The 23,946-nt window shown below is 37.0% G+C and overlaps 1 protein-coding gene across 15 annotated transcripts in view; it reads left to right on the top strand.

The window, feature by feature from the left end:
- Positions 1–23,946, top strand: part of RFX3 (regulatory factor X3) — a 280,535-nt gene that overhangs the window by 111,478 nt on the left and 145,111 nt on the right. For 14 of the 15 annotated variants that reach the window (XM_072959525.1, XM_072959539.1, XM_072959527.1 and 11 more), the window contains one exon: positions 14,086–14,210. In XM_072959525.1, the coding sequence (XP_072815626.1) occupies positions 14,086–14,210 (125 nt within the window). The remainder of the gene's footprint in view (positions 1–14,085; positions 14,211–23,946) is intronic. The other variant, XM_072959526.1, reaches the window with a different exon arrangement.

The following is a 23,946-nucleotide window of genomic DNA, read 5'->3' on the forward strand; positions in this document are numbered from 1 at the left end:
AATTCTGAGCTTGAAACACCCAGATACTCCATATAATAATACAATACTGAGCCTAGGTCACCACGATGCTCCATGTACCTGAGGGAAAAAACAATTTTGCAAGATGATTCAGAATCTCTACAGAATATAAAATCCAGTGAACCATTTTAGTTGATAAACACACACACACACACACACACACACACACACACGCGCACACACAGAGAGATACACACAAAGATTGCTTTACTTGAAATCTTGTTAAACATCCTGAAACAGTGCATTATTCATTTACGGGAGAAAGAAACTTGGAAATGTGTAAGAGACCCTCTTATTTTAGGAATTCATTCTCCGTATTATGAGTATTTCTTTCACTGTGTAGTAAGCACTTCGAGCTTCTGGCAGAACTGCTTGCTTGTTTTTGAGTGCCTTCCTTCTTTCTTCTCTTATACACCGTAGACTGTTAGCAAGAGCTGTTGACTGGAATTAGGAATTCTGAGTTCTAAAGCCAACTCTGGTACTAACTGATGGATCCATTTGGTTAATTGGTCTCAGATTTCCTGTGAAATGGGGACCTGAACTAGATGATCTCCTGGATACGTTTTAACTTTAAATGCTGTGATTTTGAGAAGTAAGCCATTTATCTGAAAACCTATTATACCCTCTCCCCAAATATTTTTTACTGAGTGATCAATTTACTGAATGGAGTGTGCTGAAACATAAATTCACTGAGTGGCAATTTTTTTTAATTTACGAAGTGCTCTGGTTTATCAGTTGCCTAAGAACCAGTTTTCCAAATTATCAGCTGCCTAAAATATGTTTGATTAACTCCCTATATGGTTTATCACAAATCACACTGCATTAAATAGTTGCAAAAGCTTTTAAATTTTTTGGTGGCAAGTATTAATTAGTTTTAATTTGGTTTCAATTTTTCCATAGCAATTTTACTGCTAATGGTTTGCAACAGAAATATTTATCAGTCCAGCCCAGCTGAGTGCCAAACTTATCATTGATATTTCATATACAAACACCTTACAGTTGCTTAAAACCAAAGCATCATATTTATCTAGTTGAACTGGTTAACAAATTTGTGAATTAAGAGAAGTACCGAGAATGTGTTTAATGTATGAAAAACATGTCAAAAGAAATAAACCTTCTCTCTTATCATCCATAAACTCCCTTTCAAGACAGGCGCAACCCTTGAAATTAAGTGCCCATTCTCAAAAGTCAGTGGCCCCGAAAATGATGAAATTCTAGAATATAGTTATGGGTAGGCTACAGTGTGGTGGCTTGTAGCAAAATTTCAGATAAATTAGAACTTTGAACTCATCAATGTTAAGGATCAAAGACATTTTCAAAGGCCCTTTAAAACTGTTTATTCAATACTTAAGTTATGTAAGTAGGATAAATGTTTAAAATAAACAAATTTTGAGTAAATTGGTCAATTTGTCGAATTGGCCATTAGGCAAAATGATTCTTAGCAAGTTGATTTTTGGCAAAGGAGACCTAGTGTTATCATGCCTCCATCACCATCTCCGCTGGGGTAGGAGACAATGAAGCTGTAGGGAAGAGCACTGCCCCTTTAGAATTAGCTTTTCCTTTCCTCAGCCGTACTCTACAGCCAAAGGTGGAGTCATTTGGAAGGTCTTCTGCCTTTGTGTGTATTTGCACATGTGTGATGTACTTAGTGTTTTCAACCTGACTTTTGTTTCTGATGCTAAATACCCATTGTGTGTGTGCGTGTGTGTCTGTGACATGGCTACCGAAACACAGACTTTCTGAGACATTGAAGAAGTACAGTAAGAGGTCTGGGTGAGAACTGAGAAATTTTTACTTTTCTCTGTTCACTGTAGCAAAATATTTTACTTTTTTCTGAACACTGTAGCAAAATATGTCTCATATGAATATTTGACACAAAGTGAATAGATAAACGTATGTGATGAATCACTTGGCATATGTCAAGGAAAGGTGGTCCTGTGCTCAAGCAGGAACAGAGATGTTCATTGGACTACAGGACTGTTCCAGAGCATTGCTATGGGGTTTAGTATTCCTGAACTCTGTCTTTGGCCTGTAACCTCCTTAAAGCTCTGCCTGCTTTCCAATTACTGTCCTTGATTGCAAATGCTACTGGATAGTAGAGTTAAGTAAATTTCTCTTGGACTTACTGAAGGTCGTTTGTGCCTGAAGAGTTAAGATCAGGGAGCAGCAACTCCTGCTGCCTGTGCCAAAGACCTTTTGGTTTCACCAGGAATCAGCTTTTTGTGAATTAATGAGTTGAGGCTGTCCCTTCTTTGGGCATCTAAGAAGCTGCAACTAGTCATTCTTTTTAATTTAGAAGTGGAATTGATGAGGAGCACCTGAGAGCTCAACTGTAAGATTTTAGAGACAAAGGATATCGTACTTTTGTTTTTGCGCATTGTGAGCCCTGAGTCAAATTCCAGCCAGCCTGTCTGTGTTCATGCTTTAGCAGAGGTAGTGTAGAACCACATGATTCAGCATTTTTATCAATCTTTGCCGAGATACAGAGAATATAATAGATAGCCATCTTGTCAGGTACTCAGCATTGCTGGACATGAAATTAATATTTTTTGGAGGATAACATGGAAAATTAATAACTGGGTTAAAGATTACAGCATGTCCAACTCCTATATTGTAGAAGATTAAAAATATAAAAAAGAGTTTAGACAGGAGTACATAGTAGTTGGTCTGCAGAACATTTAAATTGTCATATTATAAGCCTAACACAGCATGTTGCTAGGTTAAAAAAAGAAAGAAAAAAGCAACCAGTTTTTGCTTCTGGAACCTGGAACCTAAGGTCCAGTTTGTTCAAGTCTTCATTCTGCCCATTTCTAGCTATGTGACCTGGGGGCTTATGGTGTTATTTAAGCCTTGGGCCTAAGTTTTCTTATCCATAAAAGTGTGATAATAATAGTACTTACCTCACAGGCTTTCTGGACAGATTAACTAATGTATGTAAAATCCTTACCTAAATATGTTAACTGATTTGTAACTAGAGACTTCTGGAAATACACTTTTTTTGTGAAAAGTTCCAGTGATTGTTAAGAGAACATAGAAGTATGTCAGCTGAATGTTACCAAGCTCAAATAAATTTCAAGTGATTAATTAACGATGAAGTTAGGATAATTACTATTAGGCTAATTACTTATTCTTAGCATTTCTGCTATGAAAATTAAAGATCTCTGACTGTTTCTGTCTCATAAAAACAAAGGAAGCATACCAGGAGACTTCTTTTGAGATGACATGATTAGAGCATTGGATCTGAATCCGCAATTCAGTGAATCAGGTGTACTTATTAAAATAGTAAATGATGTGTCAGGAGATTCAGAGCAATAGCTGAAGACTTAATTTGCTCATTTGAGTTTTCTTAATCCTTTTCTTGTTTCTTTATAAAAAATTATATACAAAATCTGCTAAGGCTTTATAAACATTAGAATACAGGAGTTGTAAAGTTCTGCCATAATGGGAATTGAAAGTGAAGTCACATTAGAAAATTTAGAGAAAACATTCTGCATGAATAACTTGATTGGAAATGGTCTGACAGAAAATTATATTTTTACACAATTTTTAAATGTTATATGATGTAGCATACTCTAATAGTAATGTTTCAGCTTGGTCTTAAACTCATCCTCTTTGTAGGTTCATCTGTGCATTCAACAAATTGAAGATCTTCTGTGTGTTAGGCACTGTTGCATATTTGTAGGTGAAAAAGATAAGCATAGTCCATTTGCTCATGCTGTTTATAATCTGGTTGGAGAGACAGTTACACTACAATATGATCATTGCTGCTCACTGAGTGAAAATAAGATGCTAAAGGAACTCCCAGTGAACACCAGTCCCAGAGTTGTGTAGAAGCCGGGGAGCCAGGGAGAAGGAAGAGTGGTGGTAATTTGGGAGACTGTCTGGGGGAAATGGAATTTATCCTGAGATCTGAAAGATGAAATGAAGAGGAGAAGAGGTGGGAAGAAAAAAAAATTGTTTCAGGCAAAGGGCACTTCTTGTTCAAAGGTGCTGGAATTGGGGAACCTAGAGTAGTTCCATGTGGCTGGATTGTGTATAGCACTCTTTGGAAGATGGTAGGGGGGAGCTAAGTTCTAAGGAGCCTTCTGAGCCCTGGTAGAGGCTCTGCAGTTTATCCTGAAGGCACCGGGGACCTCTTGTAGGTAGTGGCCTCAACTCTAAGGAGCTGGAGAGATGAAGATATGTGAATAGATTTTTGAGATAGATTAGGAAGCAGAATCATTAGATTTAGTGATTGATTAGATTTGGGAATTGAGAGGGAAAAGTTTGGTGCTGAAAGAAATGATAGGACAGTTACTATTAATATATTTTAGGGAATAAAGGAAGAGTTCTCTTTCCTTCTTTTAGCCCCTTGGGAAGACCATCAAAGTGTAAGAGGGGGAGGAAGGGTGGAAAATAAAACTCGGGTAATATTTCACATTTACATAAAACATTACATAATGCCAATAGCTTTTAGTAATAAAGAACTTGTAGGTGATTTTAAGCATATGAATACTCCCAGCTAGGGGTGTTAACCCTGGATTTATGAGATAGCCTAAGATAACCCACTTTAGAAGGAACTACTGATTTTAGAGCTAAGAAATTGCTTTAGAGTGAGTTGGAAGGACAGTCATGTACAGAGTGCACCACCGATTCCCATAAAAGACGCTCCGAAGGAACAGTGTCTTTAGTTCAGTATGATTGACTTGTTTCAAATATTATCGATTTTTAGAGAGAAACGATTTTTCTGTTAAGTTGGTGAATGTACAGAGTTGGCTAGAATCTTCAATCTGTTTTAATTTTCATCTTGGCCAAGCCTTTTTTCCAAGTGTGTACACATATATTTTATAACTAAAGTCAGTGTAAAAATGTCATTTGATTAATAGCATTATGTTTTATAGCAATTATTTCCAGAATTTATGTATGTGTGAATATACAGATTTTTTTTCAAGTCCACCCACACCCATGTTCACTACATTTGCCAAAAAATGGCAGTAGTGAGAATTCAGTTCTTTAAAATACTGTACATTTAAAGTGGGGTATATTGTTTCCATTATTAGCAGTGTTATTATACAGTATTATTTTCCCCTTTTAGATGTGTTGATCTCTTTGAGCCTGTCATTGGAATAGTTAGGAACTGCAAAAGGCTCTATTCTTTTATAAAGAGAAAAGAGCTAGAAAAAAATAGAAAAACTTCTTGCGTGGGCAAGAGAATCCAAGAAGAAGGTTGTTATTGGAGCCTTTTCTGGTGTGAAGAAAATTAAGAATTCCTGTGTTTGCCTTCACTCCCTATGAAATCCAAAGGAAATACACCTGTTTGGGGGCAACACTACCTGCTTGTTTTCTCTTGTGGCTCTTGAAGCAATGCTGTCTTTTGAGCCAGTCTTTGCCCTCATCTCATCTGAAGGAAGACCATTTGGAAGCCCTAGTTGGCAAGCATATTCTTGTTTATTAACCCAAAACATAAGGTAGGGTGAGTACTTTGATATGTGTGGATAAAACCATACTAGTGAGTTTAGGGGGAAGAAGAGAAAACTTCTGTGTAAAGTTTAGGGTACGTAGGAAGAATAAACAGATGTCACTGGGCTAGTTTAAAAAGGGAGTACTTGTTTGCTTGATGGGACTAAACACCTAGATTCCCCACCTGTATCCTCTCCTCAGTTTGAGATCCGTGGAAGAGGCACCGCTGCTCTTACGAGTGTGAATACAAGGGAACAGAATTGAAATTCATGTCTTGACTCTGAGTTAGGCAGTAGGTACTGGTCATAAGGAAGGGATCACATTTGACATTGGGGGATAGTTTTCCTTCTTTCATCAGAAAATGACACAGGTCATGAAACTAACAGTGAATGAATCTGTAGATACAGTCTCCAGATAAGTTTTTTAAATAGTCTGTTGCCTTAGAAACATTGAAAATGCTGTTTATTGGAGCACTTTGAGAGTTTCGAGTAGGAAGGGAGCTGAGCTATTACCCAGCTGCTGAACAGACCAAATACTGTACAGGTATTTGGGGGTTTACAGGGTTATTTCACAGACTCTAAGGCTGACTTTCTGGGATGGCTCTCGGGTAAGATGGCTCACTGGAGCCATGCTGTTTTTGAGCAGCAAGTTGGCTCGAGACCACCCAAAGTTTATGGCCATTGGTTTGGGAAAGTTCATCTTCCAGGAGATCTTAGGAGGTACACTGATGTTATTGTATATAGCCTCAAGAATTTTCCCAAAGCATGCAGTTATATATCTGTGAATAAGACTGCATTCTGAGCTACGTATTATTTTGCAACCTACTTTTTATGCTTACGGTATTATGAACATCTTTCCATGCCGATTTTTAGAGACCTGTGTAGTATTCCATTATAGAAATATAGAATAGAACGACTTATTAGTTCCCCGGTTACAGACATTTCGGTTGCTTATTATTGGCTGTCATAAGCAATATTTGAGTGAACATCTTTGTGTTTGTGTATAATATTATATATATACTTAATGAGCCCTCATTTGACAAGTTTTGGTTTTTAGGACAAATTTAAATTCTTGGAAGTAAATAAGTCTCTTGTATTATTTCCTTTTTCATCTGTAAAATATTTTGTGAAGACAAGGTGAGTGCAGGTCTCTTTTAACCCATGATAATGCTTTTCTATTTCATAAATGTTATAGCTTTGATGGCATCATAGTGATCACATACTAGGTACGGTACATATTTGCAATTCATGTGATATTTGTATCTATTTGTTCAAATCTAGAACTCTTTGTTAGTGCCCAAAGTCTCCAAAGACTACCTTATCTCTTAAAGTCTCTAAAATAGCCCTAATGCTGCTGCTGTCTGGTCAGCCAACTGGGGTCCAGTGTCAGGTGCCATTATTGGAGGGAGACAGACCTGAACTTGAATCCTGGCTCTATCTCTTAGTAGTTCTGTGACCCTGGGCAAGTTACTTAATCTCTAAACCTTACTTTCCTCTGCTGTGAAATGGAAATATCTACGTCACAGTTAAAATTAGGGTTGAATGTATGCAAAGCATCTATCACATAGTAAATTTTCAACATATGGTAGCTATTCTTATTAATGTCTCTAAAAATGAAGATGATAGATTTATGACAAAATGCTCATTGTTCATCATTTTTCAGTTCTAAGTGCTATTATCATTAAATACTCCATCTAGTAGGTTCTAGTCATTCTCAGGACAGGATTGACCAATAGTAAGAAACATTTATAGCTTTGTTTCTAGGATTTGGTAAGAATCTTTCTGTATGCTGTATCATTTTGTTCTCAGACCCTTTCTCCAGGAAAAAAAAGTGTGGGATACTCAGAAATTTTTGTTTGTTCATTTTTTCTTTTCTTTCAGTTGTTGTGTGAGCACTCCCATTTGTTAGCATATGTCATACGTCATCTAGGTGAGACCGATTTGCTTACTAATTGTGAATGTGAGTGAGAGAAAATGCCTGGGTGGCATCAGCCGTAGACTGGGCAAGCACCTAATTCTCTTTTCCCCAGAATTACCTCTGTGCCTGGTAACAGCTTCTCTTGCTAACAAGAAACAAATAAGAGATAAAAAAAAAAAACTTACATCACTTCAGCAGTTTGGCTTCAGTAATATGTTAATGGATTTTTTTATTTTTTAAGTAATGAGTCCATTAAAATTAAAACTGTTAAAGTACTTTAATTTGATATTTGTTCTCCAAGGAAACAGTTTTTCATGATCTATTTTGAATCAAAGGAAGAATTAGTTAAGAGAAAATCTGTGTTTGAAAAGTGAAAAATGTTACCCAGGCAACCTGTGTAGTTATCAGGTGTGCTGATTAAGCATCACCAACATTAATCTCTGTCATCAGTTATCAGAGGAAGATGACTGCCAGGCAGTCTACACTATTATTATCCCATCATTTTTCTACAGATCAATTTAGTACAAAAGATTAATTGTATACAGTCAGTGGGGTTACAACATCAAACCTAAATAAAAAAGCAGAGCTTTTAAAATATAGAAAATCACAGTTTCTTTTCACATCTCTTCAGTTATTGATTTGATAAAGCCTCGTGTTTTACAATGAATAAACTTTTCACAGAGGTGTATTTTAAGTAAAAAAAAGACTGACTGTAGTTGATAGTTTAACCAGTTTCTTTCATTTGTTCTAGCTGAAGTGGGAAAAAAGCCATGTCAAAGTGTTTTACATTTGTAGATAAATTAATCAGCTCAGTATACTTTTGTGAGTTTCAAAAAAAAAAACTTAATCATATGATTTTTAAACCATATATATGTATATAATTTCTAATATGCCCTATTATTTTATATTACTGAGTTTGAATCATCAGAAGTACATACATTTTACCCTAATTTTATGTTCAGGAAAGCACATATCAGCTATTTTTTTCCAAAAAGCATGACTCATTTTAGTTGTCTAATTTTTATAGATAGAAATTTTAATTGCTATGGGCATTATATATACCAACATTTTCTAACGTTTATTCAAGAATGCGGAAAGCTTAACCAGTATTAGTAATACAAATTTTATGCTGCAAAACTTCAATTATGAGTTGAGATCTTTCTCCTGAAAGCATACAGATGTTGAACTCCTTGTTCTGCATTTTAAAAATAGTAATATTAAATTATGACAAATCGTTTCTTTAAATAGCATACCTGTGCTCTTATGTTGAACCAGGTTTCTGAGTAAATAACTTATTCTTTAATGTCACATTTTAGGTGTAATTTATTTTTACTATAACTATTAAGTGACTATCATAATAATTTTGGTTAATTTGTTTCAGGTGAGAATTAGCATTAGCTTCTTTTATTTTTCTATACTAAGGAAGAAGGAAGGAAATTCCCTGTTGCACTTGAAAATTAAATTACAGGTTTTTATTTTCTGTACTGAATTAAAACCTGTTACATTCCTCAGGGTAAAAAAAAACAAAACAGTACAATTAGCGTAGTGGAACCAAACTTTGCAGACTTTGCTTTTTTTTGGAGAGCAAATTATTTCAGGATGAAAAATTCCAATAAATATCAGATGATACTACCTATTTTTAACCTAGCCCAGTTATATAGTTCTGTTTGATAAGTAATTGATTAGGTCAGACTGTTAAACTATTTAATCTGGCATGCACATTGTGTGTAATGAAAGGAATCCAACTGTGAATTTGAGTGTATTAAATAATCTTCAGGAAGTTTCACAAAGAACATTTGACTGCCTTGAAACATGCAATAATGCATGTTTGTTCCAAACACATTTGCTTTGCCTAGGTTTTGCCCATCAGGTTGAAGAAATGCTAATCTTGTCACATTCAGCAGCTGGGTTTTTGCAATATTCTTTTCCTTCTCCTAGGGGTTAATTAGCCTTCTTTCAAAATGTGGCCTATTTAGCTGTAGATTCGCATGATTCAACCAGAGCTGGCTGTACAAAGCAGAACCGTTAACAGGCGGGTGTGTCCAACTGCTTAATTAGCCAGAATAAAAAGGTCCTTTGTCAAACAAGCATCTGTTGCTCTTGACACACCTGACAGCCACATTAGGCAAGGATGACTAGACTGAAATCGTGCATGTCTCTCCTGCAAGAATATACAGCTCATTTACATATGGGCTGCATCATAGACGAACTGCAGGGGTTTATTTAGCTTATCAAAATGGATTAATGTGACTGCATTTGTGGCTGATAAACAAATATCACTTGAAAGGAGGCTGTGAAGGAACTAAACTAACCAAATTACTCCCAAACATAAACAAAGCACCAGAAACCACTGCTAGATGAATGGGAACACCTCAAATGTACATACAAACCTTTATACTGGATCTAAAACAAAACCTGCATGTGACGCATGCTAAGATACTTCCCTCATGTGATGATTCTTGCTTTGAAGAAATGTTGGAAAGCTATCAGAATATTCTGAATGTGTCAGTGGGTTTAAATGATCTGTTTAGGAAAATTTGGCAGTAAGATTACAATTCTCAACATGCTTTAACATTGAAATTGACCTGCTGTTAAATCAGGTCTTCAGAATTAATCAGTTAAAATGCCTCTGGAAAAATACTAGTTGGGTTTTATTATGGCCTCAGTAGAAAGAGAATACTTCCTAATTTAACTGTCAGAAAAAGAGAGATGTCTGTCTGTTGTTATTGGAGATGTAGATCAAATAGAACAGATTGAGAATCTCAAACACTTTGATGTTCGTTCACACCAACAATCTCTAGCTTTTCATTTGGAATCCTTTCATCATGATGTAGCAAAGTAACATACCTAGTGGTGACATCACGGGCTTTAGAGTCAGGCAAACCAAGATTTGAATTCAGGCTCGTAACCTTACCAGCTGTGTGGCTTTTACCAAGTTACATAATCCATTTGTGCTTCAGTTTCCTCATTTGTTAAGTGGAAACAATAACAATTCTGTTATAGGGTTCTTTTGAGGATTAAGTGAGAAGATGTATTTCAAGCACTTAACATATTGTGTGGTACCTGGAAAAGACTTGTTAACTGAGAGATCAATTATGGTTATGACTTTTCCTGGGGTATAACTTTTTGAGCCCGTCTCTGGAAAGGATGTGATTGAGACCCTCTCAAGGCATGAGGCCTTGGCAAAGAGAGCCTCTTCCTCAAAGTTGAGGAAGACAAGGAGATCAGAGGAGAATGAAGTTATGTCTATTAAGGGAAATTGGAGGCAAAACTGGCATGACCCTATAATCCAGGAGCCATGGAGGTTGGATGGTGAGCAGTAACTTAGGAGTAAACAGGAGATGTTCCAGGACAACTGTTGTTTGTCCTGGCTTGGGCTTTATATGCTGGTTTTGACGGGGTACATACGTAGAGCCAGAGGCTGGGTGGAAGGTTCTCTATGACTCTCTAAGTTGTATAAGCCATCGTTTTCTATCCATCTTATTTTCATTACTCTATTCTTTAAATGTTGCTCCTATTAAATAGATGGGATTTTTTTGCTTTTTCCTCATTCTAAAAGGTCACCAGTTTGCTTTTCTTTACTCCCTTTACTTCTGTCTAAGCAACGTCTATTATGAAACTTAGGACTTCCAACTTGGTCTGGTGGTTTAGTACGGGAGCGCTAGTGTTATATCCAGATCTTTTTTCCCTCTTCCATCTGTTTGACCTTGGTTAACTGACTTCACATCTTTGGGCCTCAGCTGACTCATCTGTAAGACGAGGGAAATCATAGTTCCAATCGTCTAGTTACATATTTCTATTAGTAAACTAGTCAAAACTTGAGGGTTTCTCTTATGCCTGAAATGCCTGTTAAGCTCAAACAAGTGACTGAGTATTGCCATTTAAATAATTTGCATATAAAACACATCATATGGACTCACTTTTAAAAATTTTCAGGTTTTTCAAGAGAATCTGGAAATTTGGTTTTTAACACAAAATTTTCTAACTTTTAAATGTCGACAATTAAGAATTTTAATTTGTAGTTCCTCTGTGCCAAAGCCTGCCTATGGAGTCTAATACAGTCCATAGGAAGCCAGTTTCCAAATCTATGCCTTTTATCTTCTGATAAGCTCTCTCAGGTGATTTATTGAGAATTGTTAGGAATTGCTTTAAAAGTACATTTAATTTTTTTAAAGACCATCATTCTTTATATTCTTGCATGTATTTGTTCTAAAATAGTAGATGTCAAGTTATGGGTCATATACCAAAAAAGAGTGTGTGCACTGGTGTGCAGTACACACCCCTGGACACACGAGAGAGCCTCGATAAAGCTGCCAGCCAGCACTGGGATAAACAGGAGGGAGTTTTAGTTTGAGTGACTTCATTGTAAGAAACTCATTCACCCCTTGATTGAACAAGAACAAGAAATTGGCAACTCTGTCTTCCTCATTTCTAAAATAAACTGACAAAGGCCACCAACTTTCTTGGATTTGGGAAGAGAAGCTAGCTAAGAAAACCTCACTGAAGGTGATGCTTAACTTTTGGTTCACCCCTCATTCCCGGTAGAAAGGCATTACCTCACCCTGGGAGCCCCCCTGCTGTAGCACAAATGGCATCGATAGTCTGTAAGTATGTAATGAGTCAAAGGACGCTGGCATTTGCCTTCTTTTCTGGGATAGTTTTTTTTTTCCCCTCTATGAAGGAATAAAGAAGAGGCACAGATAGGGTTCCTAATATGTGTATCCCTTCTCCCAATTTTGAGAACCATTATTCCTCCAGGAACTTTAATTAGGCAAGAGTTTTATACAATGAATACTATCATTTTCAAATGTTTTCAGGCATATCTGAGGTCTTAGTGCTAGTACAGAGGTGTGTGTATGTGTGTGTCTTTGGAGACAAGTGCTACTTTTTTCTTAATGCGCCGCCATCTGGGAAATTTCACATAAAAATCTCAACTTTCAGCTTCTTTCGGAAAATGGAAAGAAATGGCAACTACAGCTTAGCCTTCCCACAAATTCACAGTTTCCTTGAGCTGGACACTAGCTGACCCAAGGAAATAGGGTGGTTGCCACAGTCTCTTCTGTTTTTTAAGCCCCTGGCTACCTTCACTTTGTGTGAAGATTCCTCATCTGTAGATGGAGAGTATAATCATACCAACCATACTGGGTTGTTACAAGGATTAATTTATGAATTAACATGGAAAGCATTTAGAAGGTTTAGCATACATTAAGTACTCCACCAATGTTAGCTTTACTGCTGTGTCTTTTGTATGTGGTAAGGTTTATTTTGCTGCTTTAGGGTTCTGACTAACAAGAGTAAGAAGAGTCAACCGCGTAAAGAGGTGCCAATGTCAAGGTCTAGACCGAAAAGTAAGCGTAGATCCAGAAGGCCTGATCCCATCTCTGCTCCTGTCATCTTGAGCAAATCTCTTATCCTCTCTTGGCTTCAGTTTCCTCCTTTGTGAAATAAGAAGTGTGGATGAGGTATCTTCAGAGGTCCATTTCCAAAATTGAATGAGATGATAGAAAAAGTTTAGGGGAAAAATTGGAAGAGGTCGTGCTGTGACAAAAGATCCTGAGAGGAGTTAATTCTCTACGTGAAAGAACTGAATATTCTTTCTTAGGGAAAATTAATGTTCACCATACTGTTCACAGATTTAAACCATAATGCAGTAATTTTCTTAAGCTACCAATTAGATATTGCTTCTCCTCCCGACTCCCACCCGCAGGAAATAAAATTTGAATTCTGATCCTTGTTCAGCAGCAAAGAAATATTTATGCAATTGACTGTATAAGTAGCATAAGGGAATACCAAGGCCAGGAGGTCTAAGAAACCATACTTATTAGAGTACGTGCTGTAAAATTTAACCCCGTGTTGGTAGGTCAGGCAGATGGGGACTACAGAATGTGCCGCGTGGAGTGCGAATGAGAGAAGGGAAAATTTCATGGCTTTCTTTACCAGTCTTATTTTTATAACAGTGGTTCCTCCTCATCTTCCAGAATATTAAACGTTGTTGATGCTTGTCTCTCTTTGTGTAAGACTATAATTGGACTTTGATGTTAGTACCATATCATACCACAGGCAAGAAAATTAATGAGTGTGGTCGTTTGGCTAAGTTTAGAGTATGTCATTTCATTTTTGGATATACTCACTGAAACTAAAACACCCTCCTGTTTATCCCAATGTTGGCTGTTTTTGTTCTAGTTTTTAAAAATTAGTAAATAGTAAGTTTGAAAGTTGGGAAGGACCTTACAAACAATTTATTCTAAATTATACACCTCCAGTGACATCCTATAGTCTATAAAAGGGTCTAGGTAGTGTAGTTTATGACATATTTGCATCCCATTAGGATTTGTGTTCTGAGAATGTTCTGAGAATTGAGTATCTTGAGTAATTCTGGACTATAGTGTATAATATGATTGAAACAATTTTTAACAGATGAAACCTAAAGAAGGTAGATTTCAATGAAGTTCAACCTTTATAACCTCGAGATAAGAGGTACTAATGGGGATTTTAAAATATATGGGTTAGTAATTTTCAGTATTTTATCTTCAAAATGGTCAACATGATTATAAACATGCATGGACTGTCGTGGGAGGACGTCGGAGGGGGTAAGGGGTATTTGGGGAGGTGGAAGTTCATCTCAGTACAGTACATTAAGAACAACATATAATCCAGCTGGTCATACAAGGAGAGCACTTTAAACTTTCTCTCTATTCTGATATATTCCAGAGACCATCATGCAGACATCAGAGACCGGGTCGGACACGGGCTCGACGGTGACTTTACAGACGTCTGTGGCCAGTCAAGCAGCAGTGCCCACGCAGGTGGTGCAGCAGGTACCAGTGCAGCAGCAGGTGAGGGCCGCCGCCCTCGGGGAGGGGGCTCTGCCGTTGTCGCGCTGCCTCCCAGCACGGCTGCGTCCAGCGTGCCTCGGATAATCCTTTCTGCCACGATGGGTGTTGAAGCAGGCCTCGCTCCGTTCTTCAGTTAACTCAGCAAACGTTTCTTGATCATCTTCTGCACGTGCCAGGTTCTGTGCTAGGCTGTAGGGGGATGCAGAGATGAGCACTCAAACTGCAATCCCTCTTCTGAAGGAGCCTCTTAGCCCCTAGAGAGAGCATCCGTTTCTAGCTTGACCACGCTAACGAGGTTTTCTCTTCCTCTCTCTCTCTCCCCCCTGTCCTTTATCACCTCCCCCTAGTTCTCTCCTGTTGAAATGGCAGCAATCATATTTTCATATAATGGGCTCACAGTAGTACTTAATAAGGGAGAGGAGGCATGTGCTTGATGGGCAGGGATTTTGCCTTTGTGACATTTCAGAATGTGCGTGGGCGTTCTGGTGACTGTTAAATACTGTTTAATGAAATTTAAATTATCTTAAAGGTCTGGAGATCTGACTCATCCCATTTAAAAAACTGAGAATGAATTCATCATCACATGTTTACTACAGGGCTTATTCATACTTGGGACACTTGGCTTGTTTAAAAAGATACTGACAAAACAGTTCCATTCGTGCCAGCTAATAGTTCTCCTTTGGATTGTGAACACATTGGCCTGTCATTGCTTCTAGTGAGTGGCAAAAAAATAAGTGAGAAAGAGCATGTCATAAAGCGGTATCTTGAGACTTGAGATCTGCCTGTAATTTTTTAGTATCAAAGAGAACCGTTAGCTAATGTTGCTTTTGCAATTATAAATGCTACTGGGGGAAGGGATAACTTTTTCCTCAATTATATAGACAGAGGGACTCAAGGTTATACTCTTTTCAGGAGACAGAAGTGGGATGGGCAGGGAGAGTGCCAGCATCACAGAGAAGGGTCTTTGACTCTCAGGCTAAATAACGACATCTGAAGTAATTATTTCTTTTGTAATGAAAAAAAAAATCTTAGCACACTCTTCTTTCTGCTCTCTACAACACATTGGTATTATTGATGTCATCACCAATGTCAAGACTCTGCACATTATTCAGGAAATGTGCAGATGAATCCTAAAGAAGGTAGATTTCAATGAAGTTCAACCTTTATAACCTCAAGATAAGAGGTACTAATGGGGATTTTAAAATGTGTGAGTTAGTAATTCTCAGTGTTTTGTTTTCAAAATGGTCAAAATGATTATAAACATGCATGGACTGTCATGAGAGGATGTTGGGTGGGGTAAGAGGTATTTGGAGAGGTGAAAGTTCATCTCGGTACAGATGGGCATTATGGTGACTGATGAATACTGTGTGTGCTGCTCTCGGGGAGGCACATCATCCAAACAACAAGGGGAGGACAGTGGGACAGTGTTATACACAATTTTTAGAAGATAACAGTCTATCAGCATTAAACAAATGTTGAACAGTTACACTGACTCTGGTTTGGTTTTTGTCTCACTTGTGGAGGAAGAATGGCTTTGAGAGTGCCTGTCTCTTAACAGTAGTTTTTCTGTCTCCAGAAAGTGCCCCCTTGAGAGCTTGGAATGTGTGTGATATGCATGTCTGGCCCTCTCCCCTCGACTCTGCATTGCTTCTTTCTCCCTCCCTCCTTTCCTCTCCCTTTCTCCCTTCCTTCCTGCCTTCTGTCCTTTTTTTTTCTCTTCTTTTTAAAAAGCATTTTCTTTTTATTGTATTTGTATATCATCAGATGTCTATTACTGGTCTTATTTAGTGTATATAATAGTGTAAAGAGTCAAATAGCTCTGCTCATTTGTTATTTTTAAAAAAAACAGCTGTCTTCATCCTCCCTCTCCTCCTCAGAGGCAACTGCCTTTGGTTCTCTGTACCTTTTATTTTGATATTTACCTCTATGTCTTCAAAAACAGTGTTTTACTTTTTAAATATGTTTTTGTTTTATGTATTTTACACTCCTTTCAGTCCTTACCATACACACACACACACACACACACACACCTTTTCCATCCCTTATGCTCCTGATATATTAGGTTGAACTCTATGCAGTTTTTGACCTACAAAAACAACAATTTCATATGTTTCAACCTATTAGTTATGTACTCATTTTGGTAGGTCATTATCCAGTGCTTATGTTGCCATGATATATATCAATACGCTGCAAATCTATGTAGCGAGCTGTGATTACATTTCATTTCTGTAAATCCCATTTACTTTCTCTAGACTGAACAATTGTATGTTTTCTTAAAGAAGTCTCCCAGAGCACTTGGACCTGCTCCAGTCTGACGGATGCCCTCTGCTCAGCTCCCATCCCGGGAGCTCCCTTTTCCATCATCCTGGGATCTCCCTTCTCTCTTATGTTGGCTTTCCTGTTTCCTAGGTCAGCATCTTTACAACTCTTTCTTGATTTGCTCGAGCACAGCTTGTAATAACTTCCTAAGAAATGGTAAATTTTTGAGCTCTTGTGTATCTGAGAAAGAATTTATTCTGCCTTCACAATTGTTTGGTAGTTGGATGGGTACAGAGTTTTGGGTTGGATATCATTTTATTCAGAGTTTTGAAGAAATTGCTCCGTTGTTTTTTGGTTTGCAGAATTGCTGTGGAATAGCCAAACACTGTTCTGATTTCTAATCCTTTGTATGCAAGCTACATGATTTTTTTTTCGTCTTTGAAAGTTTACAGAATGTTTTAAATCCAGTTTCTTGAAATTTCCTGATGATATGCCTTGATGTGGGCCTATTTTTGTACATTGTTCTGGAACCTTGATGGATCTATTCAATATGAACATTCATGTTCTCCAGTTCTGGGAACTTTTCCTCAGTTTTTTTTCATTTATGGTTAACTCCCCTCTTTGTGCTCTTTTTTTACATTTTGGACTCTTTTGCTCTTTTGTTTCATCTTCTAGCCCATCTATTACTTTTCATTTCTGGTATCATAGTTTTAATTTTCAAGAGCTCTTTAAAATTCCTTGTATGTTCCTTTTTATAACATCATGTTTTCTGATTTTAATATTCTTTTCTCTCTCTGAAGACGTTAATTTTTTAAGTTGTTGAAATTTTCTTCTCCTAATATGTTCTGTTTCCTTCAGGCTATTTTGTCCTCTTTTTTTTTTTTTTTTTTTTGGTCTTTCATATTAGAAACTTTTCTCAGATTCTGGTAATCTCTGGGCATTTATTCATATTTTAAAATGTGGGGAAAAGGCTGATTTGAATGCATGAGTGGGTTTTGTTGACTTCAATATGTGGTCATATAATTGGGCTTTTTGACTGAGGACCTTCCCATGTTCAGTATTTTTGTTTTTTCTCCTGGGCTAGTCATATTTTTAAAGAAGACTTCTCCAGCTTCCTCCTGGTGGGTGAATGCTTAGCTGTCTGAGAAGCTAAGTAGGGAAGAGAGTTGGGTATTTCTTGCACGAATTCATCAAATCCTTCTCCTTTTCAGTATGGAGTTACCCACACTGGGTGTTCCTCAGTGTAGAGGTTAACTGAAGAATAAACCTTCCGACTTTCACCACAGTTAGGGAAGGCCAGTCATCTCATTGCACCGAGTTGGTAGAGGAGATCTGATTGCTTTGTAAGTAGAATTGCTTTTTGTGCTAAATATATATAAAACAAAAAAAACTGAGTTCCTACCAGAAGTAGAAAATCAGTTTCACCAGATGTAAGTAGAAGATGACACATATACACACACACTTTGTTCATGTCCTTATAAAAATTAATCTCATGTAAACATGGACCGCACTTTGGAAAACTTTGTGCTGTGCCATGTGGCTTGTTCCCAACAGGCATATTTTTCAGTTCCTCAAGTTAGCTCTTTCCTCTAGGACATTCAAGGTGAGTGATGACTTGGTCCCCTTACACCAAGCAAGGAAGTTGAGAACTTTCATTGTCTTTTTGTCAGCAGAGTGTTTAATTTCATATACTAGGTTAGTGTGATGTATGCCTGGAAATGCCATTATGTTGTCTTTCCAGGCTTATTTGGAAGGATTTTTTTCTCCTCTGTCCTTTTTCTTTTTTTCTTTCTTCCTTTCCACTAGAACAGTGACACGTTTGAAGATCCCCAGTGTGCCCTAACGGTGTTCCTGTGGATATAAATTGTCTATAACTGACAAGATAGTGCTAGGATAACTTCTTACTGCTGTAACATGCCTATAATCTTTGTATTGTTAATACGATGATGTCATCTTGAATTTTCAAACGGTAGTAGGATGCCTTTAAAAGTTTCTGGCTCTTGTCCCTGACCCATAATGGATATTAAAATCATGGCATTGATGTCAGAGATAGTTACTTCTCTTCAAATAACAAATGCTGGAGAGGGTGTAGAGAAAAGGGAACTCTGCTACACTGCTGGTGGGAATGTAAATTGGTGTAGCCACTATGGAAAGCAGTATGGAGATTCCTTTAAAAACTAAAAATAGACTTGCCCTGTGAATCAGCAATTCCATTCCTGGGCAAAATTCTAAAGAGAAAATTCTAATTCAAAAAGATACATCCACCCCAGTGTTCATAGCAGTACAATTTATGATACCCAAGACATGGAAGCAACCTAAATATCCACCAATAAATGAATAGATAAAGAAGTTGTGGTTTATTTATGTACAATGGAATACTACTCAGCCATAAAAAAGAATGGAATAATGCCATTTGCAGCAACATGGGTAGACCTAAAGAGTATCATAGTAGGTGAAATAAGTCAGATAGAGAAAGACAAATGGCATAGTATTACTTTTACGTGGAATCTAAAAAAAATGACACAAATGAACTTATTTACAAAGCAGAAACAGACTCATAGACATGGAAGACAAATTTATGGTTACCTGGGGGGAAAGGGTGGGCAGGGATAAATTGGGAGTTTGAGATTAGGAGATACAAATTATTATATATACATATATAATAAACTACATGGATCTACTGTGTAGCACAGGGAATTATATTCAATATTCTGTAATAAACCATAATGGAAAACAATATGAAAAAGAATATATATATGTGTATGTGTGTGTGTGTGTATCCCTCTCTCTCTCCCTCTCTCTCTCTCTCTCTCAATCACTTTGCTGTATACCAGAAATTAACACAACATTGTAAACCAGTTATACTGGTTTCCTTTAGGAAATGGATTTTAGGAATTGAAATTAGATATGAATGCTCCTGACTTCCTCACATTAGGCCAGAGCTTCAACCATGGGTTATTTCTGTCCTTACTTATGTTTGCCCATGTGTAGTAAATCATCACAGCCAAAAGGAAGCCATGGTAATTTGCAGTATACCCATGAGAAAGTTCTTTTGGTGGAAGCAATCAACAGTGATTGAGAGGGGAAAATGATTGTCTGTAGAATGGTAAATCCATAACAGAATATTCTATTAGATCGAAATTTGATCAGTAGTATTTTAAAGAGGACCCTGTGCTAGTTTGAAGAGCCAAGCCTGAGGTAGTGCACCGTATCATTCTTGTCTTTGTCTTTCCTCTATTCAGGGTCAAGAGGTCTGCTTCTTGCTCATCCTAGCTTCAATGGATGCGAATAGAATTCTTTTCATTTTAGACCATTATCTGATATAATCAACAGAAACAAAGACACTTTTCTCTGGTTTGCTCTTGTTTGGGAGTTGATTCTCATTGGCATAGTTCCCTAAGAAAACAGTGTTTTCATAATTAAGACTGTGGCAGACATCCTAAAAGATGGGGTTGCATTTTTAAATGAATTCTAGTTGAATGTCTTTTGTAAAAAATTTTTACAAAGATAATTATTTTAGCTCTTGAAGAGCATATTTATTTTTAGTGCCATAACTGCTAATTTTTAGTATCCAGTATAAAAAGTAAGGTGTTTTGAAGGAACATGCTGATTTACAATTGAAATAAATTTTACTGTGCCAGTCCAATATGAAGGCCCTTTAATTGACCATCTGTACTGAATATTTGTGAAAATAAGAGCTACTATTTAAGTACTTGGGTAGTAATACTGTTTGATTCTCTGTTAAGTGATTTTTAACATATTTTCTCATCTGGAGTTAGATAATAGTGATCAGTTCTGGATACTGTATTTTAAGAGGAATATACCAGGAACTGGGTTAAATGCTGAGGTTTCAAAGGTAATTCAACCTGGTACCTGATTGGAGTAAGCCAACTTTTGAGGGAGATAGAACTGTTACAGAATTGGATATAAAGTACCTCAAGAGTATAAATGCTGCAGACGGTGTGGAGAAAAGGGAACCCTCCTACACTGCTGGTAGGAATGTAGTTTGGTGCAGCCATTATGGAAAACAGTATGGAGATTCCTCAAAACACTAGAAATAGACTTACCATTTGATTCAGCAATCCCACTTCTGGGCATATATCCGGAGGGAACTCTAATTCAAAAATATACATACATGCACCCCAGTGTTCACAGAAGCACTATATACAATAGCCAAGACTAAGAAGCAACCTAAATATCTGTTGGCAGATGACTGGATAAAGAAGTTGTGATATATTTATACAATGGAATAGTAATCAGCCATAAAAAAGAATAAAATAATGCCATTTGCAACAGTATAGCTGGACCTGGAGATCGTCATTCTAAATGAAGTAATCCAGAAAGAGAAAGAACCATACCATATGATATCATTCATACGTGGACTCTTTAAAAAAAGAAAGAAGAAAAAAAGGGACTCTATGAACTCATCTACAAACAGAAACAGACTCACAGACATAGTAAACAGCTTATGGTTACCAGGGAAAGGGAGTGGGAAGGGATAAATTTGGGAGTTTGAGATTTACAAATGTTAGCCACTATATATAAAAAATATATATATTTTTAAAGTTTCTGCACAGGGAACTGTGTTCAATATCTTGTAATAACCTTTAATGAAAAAAATATGAAAACGAATATATGTCTATATATGCATGACTGGGACATAGGGCTGCACACCAGAAACTGGCACATTGTAACTGATGGTGCTCCAATTAAAAAAAACTTTTTTAATGAAAAGGGTAAAGACAGAAATAGTTCTAGGGATTGAGGGTCAGTAATGTCTTCACCAAGGATGAGCACACTTTGACCTGTGTGCTGAAGTTCACAAGATAAACAGTCTGGAAGAGGGCATTTCTGGTAGAGAAAGGCACAAGAGAGCTCAAGAGAAATCAGGAAGTGGTACACGGAGCTGAGGGGGTTAGGAAGTGAGGGGTGTGGGACAGTGTTGCATAAGAAGCCCTTGTGGGCAGTTGAGTCGGATGACACACACATATTGGTGTCTTTACATGTGTCTCCTCCCTAGTTTTTTCACTCTTTTCTTTCTTTGGTTGACATATTTATTTATATATTTCCTCCTTGCTGATTTTCTGGATAGAGACATCTACACTTGTCTACATTTCTCCTTTGTCTAACCACTTAATCCTATGAAATTTGGGTGCTACCCATTAAGCTATGGATAATGTATACATAGTCACAATCAGTCATTTTCTCTGGGATCTGACTGGATTTTTCTGTGACATTTGATAAGATTGACTGTCATATTTCTCTCTGTACATGGATTTCAGGTTCCCTTTTTATTTCTTTGAGAACTGTTTCATCAAGTAAATCAGGTTTTGCAAAGGTTAAGAGAGTGAAATTCGTAGTTAGAAGGGATGGGTTCAGGGCTGGCTGTAGCTTTTTCTAGTTATATGACTTTGGACAAATAATTAACTTTCTGAGACTCAGACTCCTAATGGATAAAATAATGGTAATAATGTCTAGCTTATACTTGGATACAAGTATGAAATAATGTGTTTGTTAAATAATTTAGACTAGTACCTAATATATAATAAATCATTAATAAATTTACTATTTTTATTATAATTCTCATTGGTTTTGTCATTATCAGTAATAGTGGTAACATCTGGTTCCTTTATGGAAAATTTGGTGGGGGGGGTTGATCCTCTTTTCTATACGAGTTTGTCTTTGACCCTCTCTCTTTGCCTTCACTATCAAGTAACTTATCGTCTGTGGCTATTTTAGTCTTAAACTCAATTGCTTCCATTTTCTTCACTAAGCAAGAACTTCTAGTCCTTTCTTGGATTGCTCTGGATTGTGAATTATGAAAACTCAGGTTCTAGATCACAATGGACACCAGCTTGGCCTTGGGCAAGGGCAGTATTAGTGTCCTTCACCATGGATGGTCAGTCATCCAGTTCAGTTACCACAGTGATTAGAGAAATGCCAGAAGACTTTTTTCAATAAAGTTAGGAATACCACCAGTATTTTCTTCAGTTTATAAAATGCTACAATTTTGGACCAAGTTGGTACTCTGGTATGACTTTAAGAAATTAAAGTGAGAATAATATATTAGTATCTTAGCTAGCCTGACTGGAATCTGTGTTTCTAGTTTGAAGAGGCTTAAACTATTGGTTTAGTACAGCTATTCCAAAGGACCTCCCAAAGTTGAATTTTAGAAAATTTTCTTCTTTTTTTTTTTAACATTTTTTATTGATTTATAATCATTTTACAATGTGTCAAATTCCAGTGTTCAGCACAATTTTTCAGTCATTCATGGACATATACACACTCATTGTCACATTTTTTTCTCTGTCAGTTATCATAACATTTTGTGTATATTTCCCTGTGCTTTACAGTGTAATCTTGTTTATCTATTCTACAATTTTGAAATCCCAGTCTATCCCTTCCCACCCTCTACCCCCCTGGTAACCACAAGTCTGTATTCTCTGTCCATGAGTCTTTAGATTCCACATATGAGCGATCTCATATGGTATTTTTCTTTCTCTTTCTGGCTTACTTCACTTAGAATGACATTCTCTAGGAGCATCCATGTTGCTGCAAATGGCGTTATGTTGTCGGTTTTTATGGCTGAGTAGTATTCCATTGTATAAATATACCACATCTTCTTTATCCAGTCACCTGTTGATGGACATTTAGGCTGTTCCCATGTTTTGGCTATTGTAAATAGTGCTGCTATGAACATTGGGGTGCAGGTGTCATCCTGAAGTAGATTTCCTTCTGGATACAAGCCCAGGAGTGGGATTCCTGGGTCATATGGTAAGTCTATTTCTAGTCTTTTGAGGAATCTCCACACTGTTTTCCATAGTGGCTGCACCAAACTGCATTCCCACCAGCAGTGTAGGAGGGTTCCCCTTTCTCCACAGCCTCTCCAGCATTTGTCATTTTTGGATTTTTGAATGACGGCCATTCTGACTGGTGTGAGGTGATACCTCATTGCAGTTTTGATTTGCATTTCTCTGATAATTAGTGATATTGAGCATTTTTTCATGTGCTTTTTGATCATTTGTATGTCTTCCTTGGAGAATTGCTTGTTTAGGTCTTCTGCCCATTTTTGGATTGGGTTATTTATTTTTTTCTTATTGAGTCATATGAGCTGCTTATATATTCTGGAGATCAAGCCTTTGTCGGTTTCACTTGCAAAAATTTTCTCCCATTCCGTAGGTTTTCTTCTTGTTTTACTTCTGGTTTCCTTTGCTGTGCAGAAGCTTGTAAGTTTCATTAGGTCCCATTTGTTTATTCTTGCTTTTATTTCTTCTAGGAGAAAATTTTTGAAATGTATGTCAGATAATGTTTTGCCTATGTTTTCCTCTAGGAGGTTTATTGTATCTTGTCTTATGCTCAAGTCTTTAATCCATTTTGAGTTGATTTTTGTATATGGTGTAAGGGTGTGTTCTAGCTTCATTGTTGTACATGCTGCTGTCCAGTTTTCCCAACACCATTTGCTGAAGAGACTGTCTTT

The sequence above is a fragment of the Vicugna pacos genome, chromosome 4 (assembly GCF_048564905.1).
Source record: "Vicugna pacos chromosome 4, VicPac4, whole genome shotgun sequence".
Taxonomy (NCBI): Eukaryota; Metazoa; Chordata; class Mammalia; order Artiodactyla; family Camelidae; genus Vicugna; species Vicugna pacos.